Source organism: Amblyomma maculatum, chromosome 1 (genome assembly GCF_055883805.1).
Source record: "Amblyomma maculatum isolate TAMU_Amacu chromosome 1, ASM5588380v1, whole genome shotgun sequence".
NCBI lineage: Eukaryota > Metazoa > Arthropoda > Arachnida > Ixodida > Ixodidae > Amblyomma > Amblyomma maculatum.
The window spans coordinates 182,838,541-182,850,638 of record NC_139344.1 but is presented as its reverse complement, the minus strand read 5'-3'; the positions used below and the strand labels follow the sequence as shown (position 1 = coordinate 182,850,638).

The 12,098-nt window shown below is 49.0% G+C and overlaps 1 protein-coding gene across 1 annotated transcript; it reads left to right on the top strand.

The window, feature by feature from the left end:
• Positions 1-10,183: 10,183 nt before the first annotated feature.
• LOC146205070 (uncharacterized) lies at positions 10,184-11,844 on the top strand. The gene is made up of 2 exons (XM_084586780.1): positions 10,184-10,536; positions 11,341-11,844. The coding sequence occupies exons 1-2, from the start codon at positions 10,259-10,261 to the stop codon at positions 11,729-11,731; spliced, it is 669 nt and encodes a 222-aa protein (XP_084442906.1). The 5' UTR covers positions 10,184-10,258; the 3' UTR covers positions 11,732-11,844.
• Positions 11,845-12,098: the final 254 nt, after the last annotated feature.

Sequence of the window (12,098 nt, the reverse complement as noted above, 5' to 3'; positions counted from 1 at the left end):
GTAATAAGTTTCAGAAGTTATAGAACCTCTCGTGCAAAGAAACTTTCTATTGCTTAAGAATCCTTTTAGCCATGCAAAAATGTAAAAAGGTGACCTAATTTCGTTTATCTTATTCAACAGTATAGAGTGTTCTACACTGTCATATGCTTTGGCGATATCAAAAGTGACCAATGCCGACACCTCTTTCTTCATTATTGCTAACCTAATTCTACTCTCCAAATCTGTATGAGCCGTCCAAATCGAGCACCCTTGACGAAACCCAATTTGTGCATCACTAAATGCATTCAGGGTCATCACATGATTTGTGATTCGCAGGTGAACTATGCGTTCAATAAGTTTCATTAGATTTGAAGTTAAAGAAATCGTTCGAATATTATCCAAATCAAAGCCTTTTTTCGGATCTTTGAGAATTAGCATAATTTTTGCAACTTTCCAGTCTTCCGGTAACCAAGCAGTTTCAAGAGAGCAATTGACAATATTTAACATTTCCGAGCTGTGGTCTTGCACTAAAGCTTTCAGCATAGCCACTGTAATACCGTCACACCCAGGAGCTGCAGGTTTCAGAGCGGCCGCTATACAATGCAATTCCGGTGGCTCAACTGCAACGAAATCAGCACGTGGCGTAGGTCGAAGTAACGGAGCCACCGTTTGCGTTTGAAAGCGAATAGCAAGACCGTTCGCAATTTGTTCAAGTTTCTCTTTTGCTTCATTGGGTGATAACATCTCTGACTTGGTTACATGTGGTGGAGAAGAACTTTGGTTGCGTTCCATGAACTGATACAATGCCTTCCGATTAATTGGATTAGAGAGATAAATATTCATATTAGCATTATACTCATCCTTTGCTATACGAATAGTTTTTTTTTTAAATGAAGCCGCATTGTCGTGTCTTGCGAGGGGAAACGACACTGTAGCCGAGGTGCAACAAGAACTCGGGTTTATTTTCATCCGGCCGTCAGACCGCGCGTCCCGCTGGTCGACGACTGCCCCTGCAAACCAACACGCATGGGCTTATATCGAGATACAGACAGGCAAGGGGGCGGTGCCCAAATACCGGCACGTGGCCGTGAGTTGGCCGTTTGCTTATCGTGATACAAACACTACACTCATAAACTTTATAATTATCCAATTTTTGGGACACTGGTTATGGGAAAGGCTCTTCCACGCAGCTTTTCTACGACGGAATGCTTTCTCACATTCTTCGTTCCACCATCGGCATGATGTTAGGGACAGACGATTTCACAGTGAACACTGAACGCTCAGTGGCCTCTAGCAGAGAAGAGAGTGCTTGTTGAGCACGTTCAGAATGTTGAGATGATGCTATGGAGGAAAAATAGGAATTCACAAACTTTTTAAAGAGCTTTTGGTTCACAAAGTTTCGTTCACAAATAGTTTTTTTTTTTTTTCGAAGAGTTTGCCACAAGGCATAAGTTGAGAAAGGGGGAATGGGATACAGGAGATAGAAAGTTAAAAGAAGGAGTGCAGTCCAGTTGTGCTTATGAATTCGAGAAGGTTGGCAGTATAGCGATTGTCCATTTGTCATAATCACTATCGCGATTCCACCGCAGGCCCACCTTCATGATTATCCGTCGCCTGATGTGCGTTGTTGATGGACACGTCCACAACAAGTGACGCACATCGCAGACGTCAGGTGGAGTGTCACAGTGAGGGCACCTGTCAGTCACTGGTAGGTCTTTTTCCCGCCATCGATGTCGAACAGATGGGGTCAGAGCCGCCCCTGCCCGGATCCGGCGCACTGTCACCTCCTCCTGCCGAGTAAGACTACGGGGGAGAGGGTGCGAACACGGAGGAATGAGAGCGCGTGTTCGGTGGCGCAGAACTTGCGAATCGGAAACGTGGGACAGGAACGGATCTGGGGGAAGAGGGGAAGGTGGTGGATCGTCTGATGTGTTTATATGCGTCATAGCATCTGCTTGTATGTTATGTGGATCGCGAGCATGGCCGCGAATCCAGTGTATGCGAATAGGACATGGATACTTTGAACATAGCAAATGTATGGACTGTGTTATTTGGAATGTGCGTCGAACGGCCTTAAGCTGTTTAAGGGCAGTGAGAGAGTCTGTGTAAAGATGAACTGCATTGAATGTAGGAACTGGTGGGAGGGAATGTATAGCATTGTAAATTGCTTGGAGTTCCAGTGCCAGAGGGGTGCACGTATCTGCGGTATATGTCACGTGAGTGTTGAGATGCGGATGAGAGGGACTATACACGGCAGTAACTCCTCGCTCTGCAGTATGTGATGCATCGGTATATAATATGCACCCTTCAGGCAGATGTGCGGATGATAACGACGGGGAAGCAGTGGGGCGATTGTCCGTGAGCTGGCAGTACGACCATGGAGGTAGTGTCTTTAAATGATGTAGTTGTAAAGACTGTTTGCGAGCTCTGTTTGCCATCCGCTGATCAACGAGTTCAGTGAGCGTATTTAGCTGGGCATACTCCTGAAGTACTGGTATGGGTGTTAGGCGGGGGAGGTACGTTATTGCACGCATAGCCTCACGATTGATGGCCTCAAGGGAGTCCCACTGTCTGCGGGTGAGACGTTGAAACTGTGCCTGGTATATTATACGTGGCTGGAGGACAGAGCGAACAAGCTGGCGGGCCGTGTGAGCACGCGCGCCGCCAGAGCGCATAGCTATGCGACGAATGAGACCTAAAGTAGCGTGAGCGGTCTTACGGATGGCTGTCAGCCACGGTGTGCCAGTCCCAGAGGAATGTAGAAGAAGACCAAGAATGCGAACGGTTTGTACCTGAGGAATTGGGGTATTATCTATCATAAAATTTATATTGGGAGCTTTCCGTAAGCCAGCTTTATTTCCAATTCGAATGAAACAGGATTTTGTATGCGAAAGAGTTAGGCCCAAAGGAGGGAGGCGAAATGTCAATACATCCAGCGCATGCTGGAGGGCCGCCTGATGGACAGACGTATCTGGGTGACAGCACCATAAGGTTATATCATCGGCATACGCAAGCACCCGTATAGAAGGGATGGCCTCTAGGGCTCGAATAAGTGGAATGAAGGCCACATTAAATAAAGTAGGGGCGAGAACGGAGCCCTGGGGCACTCCTCTGTTTGAGGGGAAGTGACCAAAGGGCTTTCCATGGACACGCACACTGAATGTTCTATTTGTTAGAAAGGCGTGAATGGCGAGGAGAAACCTGTGAGGAAGACCAAGAGTTTGTAGGGAGGCAAGAATGGCTGAGTGAAGGATGTTATCATATGCCTTTGTTATATCTGTAGCGATCACAGTTCTAACAAGATGACTGTGCGGAGAGTGGTGAAGCACGTCAGCAACCAAAGTAGCAAGACCGTCCTCCGTTCCTATTTGCGGGCGGAAGCCAATTTGGGATTCTGGATAACAATCATGGGATTCCAACCACCACGATAAGCGAGTGGCGAGAATGTTTTCGTAAAGCTTGCAGATTGTTGGCGTCAGGGAAATTGGACGAAGGGCCGAGAGAGATACTGGAGGATGACCTGACTTCGGTATTGGAACAACAATAGAATGCTTCCACTCGTCCGGCATGACACCAGAATGCCACACGTCATTGAATGCATCAAGCAGGGCCTGCAAAGCAGTCCCTTCCAAGTTGCGGAATAAGGAGTTAGGTATGCCGTCGTGGCCGGGAGCAGAGTTAGATTTGAGGCGTTCAATGGAGGCCAGCAGCTCTGCCATGGTTAGGTCAGAAGTAATCTCATCGGGGGGTTCTGTAACCGGTAAGCAAGGTGGAGAAGTTGAGGTGGAATCATAGTGGGGAAAAAACTGCCTGGCCGCCTGTTTTGCAAATGTGTCCTCATCTACATTCATAGCAAGGCGAATGCTCTCTGTGTAATCAGAAACTTGAGAAGAGCGCTCCATGGCGTGAAACACTCTCCAAAGTTGTCGATTACTCTGCTTGGAGGACAGGCGCTCACACCATGAAGCCCAACGTTGCCTTCCTAGACGCTTTTCATACCGCCTCGCACGCGCGGTAGCCCGGTGAAGAGCGGGGATAGCCGATGGGTCATCGGGGTTACGAGCAGCATAATGATCTGCCTGGCGACGCAGAGCCCAAAGATTCAGGAGGTGGATGTCCGGGTTTGGCTCGTCTTCATTTACAGTGGTGGTAATCGTGTGGGACGCAAGAACAGCAGAGAGAGTAGACAATGCTGATGATGGGGTGAAATTAGATAAGCGATTGTCTGCGCGTACAGAGTCCCAAGATGTTATTCGTACGCTACGGCGTATTTTACGTATCCGCGAAGGAGTGAGAGAGATAAAGATAGGACTGTGATCACTACCCCAGGTATCTGGTTCAACAGCCCAACGAGGGCTACCAGGGCCTAACCACCAAGTCAAATCAGGTGAATAAGGCCCACCTCGTGGACGGGTAGATGTATGCGGGTGGTTTAAAAGGTGAAAAGAATTATCTGAAAAGCTTCCCTGGATGTGTGCACCCCTGGGAGAATCCGATGGGTAACCCCACGAGGTGTGTGCGCCATTGAAGTCTCCACCGACTAGAATAGAGATACCCGAGTAGGTAGAACGCAGAAAACGAACCCATCCAAGATTAGGAGATGCGGAACCAGGACGGCCATAAAAGGAAACTAGTATAAGTGGCGTGCGTACAGGCTTAACTAGGAGTGCTACCACCTCTTGGCGTGTGTTACACCAGCGTGAAAGGTCGATCGGTGTGTGGGGAACTGAAGTGTGAATATAAATTGCAGATTTACCTGGGCTGTGGGAAGAGGTGATGCAACGGCGATCAGGAATGGAAGGTGAATGGTAAGCGCAGAATCCTGAAAGGCGAGGAAGTGAGTTATGCTCTTGAAGTAAGAAGGCCCACGCCTTTAGCTTTTTGTCGCGAAGACGGATGTTCACTTCAGAGGCCTTATTCGCAAAGCCTCGACAATTCCACTGCACCACCAGAGACAGTGCATTATCCATTGCGAGGCCGAAGAGCTTCTACGATGAGGGAGGTCACCTGCTCCATAAGGGCTAATATTTTATCCACTGTCGGGGTATTCGGGGTTAACGTGTTGTCTGCACGTGATTGTGGTTTGTTGCTTATTCGAGATGATTCATTTGAAATCTTATCACGAGGTATTATAGTTCTTCGAGAGGGGTGAGAGCGACGCTGTTCTCGGAGCTGGGTGAGTTCGTCTAGACGTTGGCGAGCCTCTGCAATGGCATTGTCTAAAACAGCGTCTTCATCTGCGGCATCCACATGTGATTGGTGCACTGGCCGTTTTGGTGTACCATTTGATCCACGAGGGTGGGTCGCTTGTGCGTATGAACCATGCTGAGAAGACGTATGATGAGCAGGTGGGTCAAGTAAAGGAAGTGCAGGGAAGTCGGTTTCTTCACATGTAAGAGCAGCGAAGCGATTACTTGTAGGAATATCTTCTTTTCCAGGCGGCTTGCGCGACGGCCTCGTTCTCTTCTTCTTTGGACAAGCGGGGGAGCGCATGTCATGGTCCGCCGATTTGCATAGGGCACAAAGCGCTATTGGTTCATTCATGTCGGCCACAGCTGCCGGATTAGGGCAGGTATTTTGCATGTGCCCTTCTTTATGGCAGTGGTAACAAAATATACGACGAGGTCGGAAGGGCTGTGGTTTGATAATCGCACCATAATAGGTTAGGTACTCAGGCAAAGTCAGCGGGCCTTGTAGAGTGAGTAGATATGAACCCCTGCGCCCCAGAGGCCGTGCTTGCAACACTGAGTGAGTTGAACAGCGAATGTTTGCTCGCAACTCCTCAGAAGGACTTCTGCTGTCAACATGGTAAACGACGCAGCGGAGGGTGTCAGGGCCAGAGGCAAAATATATTTGCACTGGGACATGCTCATTCGCGTCCAGGGGAATTTGAGTAACTGCACACATTTTCTGGGCGTCCACCAAGGATGGCAAGTTCACCGTAATGGTGTTCGATGGGCGATGGACGACAAATCCACAGTAGTTAGTAGAACCTAGAACTTGGTCAATTGTGGCTTGGACACACCGGGGAGGGATAGTCGTTATATCAAAGCGCAATGTAGGCTTGATGGTGACGCGGAACGAGTTAGCAGCAAGTGGAAGCGAGGCTCGACTCACTGGCGGCATCTGTGGTGGTGTCAGGGGCTGACACGCTGTAGTTGGCCTTGGAAGGGAAGACTGAATCGGTGCGACGGGCACAGTTCCTTGAGGGAGGGTTACAGGCACCGAGGCGGCGGTGCAATCCATGGGACAAGCCGAAGTCGTTCCATCCGAAGACGAAGCAGACTGGGGGCATGTAGGCGTTGATGATTGCGTGGACGTGGATGTTGCGCCAGGTTGTAACACAGCGGAAATCCGCACACCTGTCGTCGGCGGAGCAGAATCTAAAGGGAGTAGACTCTATATTAAACGTAACTGGAAAGTGGTCGCTAGATGTACCACAATCCACCGTAGCCCATGATGAGACCCTTAATTCATTTGCTGCTAACGTTAAATCAATTACTGACCTAGAAGCTGCTCGCATGTAGGTTATGCCTGGGCTATTACAGCAATGCGCATCGTTTACAGACATCAAGTTCCAAAGTCGCTGCCCACATATATCTGAACAGTAACCCCAAATAACATGGTGTGAATTAAAATCGCCAGCAATAATCAGTCCGTTGGTTGCACTCAACAGATCACTTAAACGATCTGTTGTGCGGCCACCTGTTGGGAAGTAGACATTTGCAATAGTGAGATGAGCAGACTGTGGAATTGCGATATCAACTGCAAGCAGTTCGCAGTCTTGCCGTAGAATTTTGTGCGACACCTTCGCCCGATGAATTGTTTTTGACGAAATTAATGTTAGCAAGCCGCCACCCCGGTCGCTAGTGCGATCTGATCTAAAAGTTCTAAAAAACTTTAGAGAAAATGGCCGATTTGGCAAAAGCCAAGTTCTTCGTTCTGCTTGCTGATTCCAGCGCGAATATGCAACAAATGCTGCGGACCATATGAAAATGAATGGTATAGCTTGAGTAGTTTAACTGGCACAAATGAGAGATCCAATGGAAACCGTGTTACACCTAAGCCAGGCTATTGGTAAACAGTTACGAAAAAAAATTGAATAACCGAAAATGGTACTATTCAGTTACTATCAGTAATCAATTACGTACACCTCAGAGTTTGTAATTGAAACATTTTAGAAAATTTATGCACACCAGCGCGTTAAACAGACAACTGATTTTGAACGAGTCGCACATCTGTAAATGCACGATCGTGTGATAAAAATTTAATGCGAACGTACAGTAATTACCATGCAATTAGACCAAGCATAGCGTTAAAAACATCGCATCTTGCGGTCTTCCTCGGCAATGCTATAACACTAAGAATTTATCTCTTGATTTCAAGTTTTCCATAGTCGTTCGGAGATATAGCTTTTATTCTAACAATTTTTTGCATCTTGCAACCTTTTGGCACTCTTGGCCTGGGCGCTATATATATTGTTCACTGACTCTGTCGCAACTGACGTGTGCATACCGCGCTAGCGCTTTTGAAACAACAGCGAAACTGGTTTCCGGCAGTCTAAGAGGAATTACGGCAGTTCCCTCGCTCGGTGCAAAGGTCGACCCAACTGAAAAATCCATTGTGGTCCTACCCCTGACAACAAACAGGCATCCCAGGGACATCCCAGGGGTTCCAATTATAGGAGATTAAGATGTCCCAGGGAAGTCCAATGAAATCCCAAGAACATACCAAACGAAACACGGGACTCCTCCAGGACGTCTCAAATAATCTTTGTGGGACACGTTTGGGGTGTTTTGAGAGCTTTTGAGACATGGTTTAGGAGGCTTAATTTTCTCGGTATATTGTTATTCCAGGCCCTGTCTTTTTCAGAGGCCTGCAATTTGATCTGCTCTAAAAATTCGTTTCCAGTTCTCCCTTACAAAAATTCTGAGCTCGTATTGATGTTCTGAGCAGACTCAACACGCCATTTTTAAATTGTATTCGAACCAAGGGCTGGTGTGGGCAGAATATTGAGGCAGAATTAAATTTGAAAGACAAAGTGGCCACCGTGCAGTCAGCGGCAAACCGTGAACAACTTCTGACCGTTTTTTCACCTGCTATCGGCAGGATACCCGGGGCCCTATTCTTGATACACATGGCCGCCATTTGGTGCCATTTTTTTTCTCTGATTGGTTCTGAGAACAGTCACGTGTTTCAAATTTGTGGCTCCAAATTTGGTGTGTCGAATGGCTTTTGCGGTGACGTAAAATGACGTGAGCGTGAAAACGGATTTTAGCAGCGGTATTCATGATGCATGGAGGGTATATATAAGTAACTGTGGAGGGAAACAGAGGAATATATGATAGAAAAGGAAGCACTTACGCTTGTATTACGAATAGGTTGAAATGAACCGCCCACTGTCAAAAGCCGACTCCTGAAATCTGATTGCCTGACGTTGCGTGGCGGGAAATACGGCATGCATAAACATTTAATGATGACGCCAATATGACGTTTCATTACGCAAAGTATGTTCTGCCATTGCTGTAAATGACTAAAGTTGGGCGCAAGCCCAAAGTTGGGCTAGAAGAGGGCAGAGTGACGGGCGACGTATCCGCGCCTTGTGAGAGGGAGGCACGATCCGCGATGAAATTTCCCGGCGCCGCAAGGGGCGCTGCAGCGCTCCGTACGGCGGCGCAGACGCTGCTACCGCCCATTCAGCAAACATTCACATGGAACGGCGTTGACCTAAAAATGGACATTGATACAGGGTCCCCAGTCTGCGTCATTTCAAAAGCTATTTATGACAAACATCGCAATGAATGGCCTCCGCTCGCGAAATCTCCGATAAAGTTATCGTGCTATCTCTGAAAGCTACCAGTGCTTGCGTCATGATCATGGACGTGCGTTATCAAGCAACTACAGTGGAATGCAATCTGGTGGTGTTAAACTGCAAAGGCCCCAGTCCTTGTGGCCCGGATTTATTGCAGAAACTGGAGGACACCGGAACGACTCTCCTGCACGTAAAGGCGCAGACTAACATGGCCAGCACGGTTCCGCCAGCTGCCCATCAACCTGCCTGGGAAATGCTGAACAGCTATGCTGATCTTTCCAGCGAGAGCACCGGACTCTTGAAAGGCCCGCCAGCACGGATTCATCTCAAGAGCGGAGCAACCCCCAAGTTTTTCAAGGCAAGGAAGGTTCCTTTTGCGTACAAAGAAAAAGTTTCACAGGAGTTGGATAGGCTTACGGAAGCAGGGATAATATCGCCTGTACCATATTCGGAATGGGCCACACCCATTGTTCCCGTCTTGAAGAAGGACGGCTCAGTGCGCCTTTGCGGAGATTTTAAAGCCACACTAAATCCTGTGTGTGAGATTGAGCAATACCCGCTACCAGTTATTGACGACATGTTTGCCAATTTAGCGGGAGGAGAATGGTTCAGTGTTCTAGACCTGCGAGATGCCTATAGCCAGGTCGCATTGAACGAGGAGTTGCGGAAGCTGGCCGTCATCAACACTCAAAAAGGGCTATACTGCTACAATCGGCTACCATTTGGAATCTCTTCTGCGCCAGCAATCTTTCAGCGGAAAATTGAATCCGTGCTCCAAGGTTTAACCGGCGTGCAGGTCTATCTTGACGATGTGCTGATAGCTGACAAGAGCCAAGATGACTCAAACCTGAAAGCAGTACTGCAACGCTTCAGGGAAAATGGCATTAAGCTGCGCGCTGACAAATGTCGCTTCGCCGAGCAAGCAGTAACATATCTCGGTCACCGCATTGATAAAAACGGGTTGCACCCGGTTGAAAAGAACATCGATGCTATCAGACTAGCCCCTTCTCCGCGTAATGTTACAGAGTTGCGTGCTTTTCTTGGGTTTATCACCTTCTACCATAAGTTTCTCCCTAACCTGTCCACCTTACTTGCGCCTTTGTATAGCTACTGACGAAAGGAGCCAGGTGGATGTGGAGCGATAAAGAACAAGCAGCATTCGAACTGTCGAAAAAGGCTCTTTGCGCAGCCCCTGTGTTGACATATTTCAATCCTAAGCTCGAACTACTTTTGGAATGCGATGCCTCGCCTCACGGTGTGGGAGCGGCACTTTTCCACCGCATTAATGGGGAAATGAGGCCCATCGGATTTCGGTCCCGGACCTTAACTTCGGCCGAAAAGAAGTATTCTCAGATCGAACGTGAAGCGTTGGCTCTCGTTTTTGGTGTTTCACGTTTCCGAGACTACCTCCTTGGCTGGGAGTTCACCCTGGTGACGGATCATCGGCCACTGCTCGGCCTTCTACGAATGGATCGTCAGACCCCCATCATGGCCGCCGCGAGAATACAAAGATGGGCTCTTCTGCTGGGAGCGTACAAATACAAGCTGCTTTGCAAATCCGGTAAAATGATGGTTAACGCGGACACCCTAAGCCGTTTACCTCAAACTTTGCAGGAAACGGAGACCGCACCGGAAGGAGACGCAGAGTTTGTCCTCGCCATCTACCAGTGGGACCAGTCGGCCATCACTATAGAGGAACTGCGGTCACTCACAGAAACGGACGTGGTACTAGCACTTGTCCGCAGGTACGTCCATGAGGGTTGGCCCAAAGCATGTTGCTCCGGTAACACTGAGGTGTTGCATTACTACAAAAAGCGACATGAATTATCTGCTCAGGATGGCCTCCTACTGTGGGGACATCGTGTAGTAGTCCCCAAGCAGGCGCGCGGTAGACTGCTGATGATATTGCACGAAGCACATCAGGGCGTCTGCACCATGCAGGTAGCACGGTCCAAATTTTGATGGCCGGAGATCGACCGGGACATTAGCCGAATAGCCGATGAATGCAGAAACTGTGTCTAGGCTTTACCAATGCCTCCAGCCCGTGAGCCAGTAAACTGGCCAGCTACAGAAGAAAAATGGTCCCGATTGCACCTCGATTTCGCTGGACCTATCAGGGACAAAATGTTGCTGATCGTGGTTGATTCCCACAGCCAATGGATCGAGGCCATTCCACACTCGCGTGCAACGTCAAGCAGCACGGTAAACGCTCTGCGTACGCTCTTCGGCCAGTTCGGACTACCGCGCACTGTAGTAACTGATAACGGCACGCCCTTTACCGGGTTGGATTTCGCCGAATTCATGAACAGAAACGGCATTGCGCACATTCGAACACCGCCCTACCACCCACAAAGCAATGGGCTGGCAGAACGCGCGGTCAGAACGGTTAAGGATGGGTTAAAGAAGATGCCTGGCGTGGATCTCTCAACCGCACTCGCACGAGTTTTGTGTCGATACCGGAATGCCCCAAGGCAGTCGAGCCTATCACCTTCAGAAGTACTGTTAGGTTATCGACTACGCACCAGACTTGACATGTGTTTTCCTCTCAGGAACAAACCTGTCCAGAGCAGAGCAGCTACGCCAGCTTCGGACGACGCCAGCTGGAGTTTCGCTCCGGGGGACCCTGTACTAGTCAGTAACTACGGTGTTGGTGACAAGTTGACACCCGGAAAGGTGAAGTCAACAACAGGCGCTCGACTAGTCACCGTCAAGACGGAGGATAATGTGGTGGTCAGTCGTCATGCTGATCAAATCCGCAAGCGCAACGTCGAGGGATCCACACTCACGGGTACAGACAGTCCAGCAGCAGAACCAGTGGACCATCCGCTGGCTATTCAGAACAACGCATCCACGTCAGAGCCCGCAGACCCTGCTCCCCAAGAGACGCCGCTGCGCAGGTCAACCCGGGTCAAGAAACCTGTGGATCGCTATGAGTATTAGGAGGAAGGGATGCTGCTGATAGCAGAGGCGATAAATCGCCATCTATGAAGCGGCAACGGCACCAATCTTTTCATTCTTTCTTTCCTTCTTTCCCTCACCCCTCTGGCTATATAATACCCCTTGATCCGAAAATAAACCGGCGTTCTTTAGCCTGGCTACGCTGTCTGCTGCATCTCCCGGGAGCGGCGTTCCCATTGACCACGCTTTCACAACAGTACCCGGGCGCAGTAGAGGGTAAAGAGTGCGCAAAGCCGAAACCCCTTTTCATACCACCTAAAGATGCAGCTTAACGCGAACTGGGGTTGCGAAATAACCTGCTGACAAGGAGCTGACGACTAATTGTGTTTCGTTTGCGAACGCATGGCAT

What these genes read in the sequence shown, in the direction of transcription:
- LOC146205070 (XM_084586780.1), top strand. Translation starts at nt 10,259, where the DNA reads ATGGATCGTCAGACCCCCATCATGGCCGCCGCGAGAATACAAAGATGG. An exon ending in GTACTAGCACTTGTCCGCAG is followed by an intron (nt 10,537 to 11,340) that starts GTACGTCCATGA and finishes TTTTCCTCTCAG; the next exon opens with GAACAAACCTGTCCAGAGCA.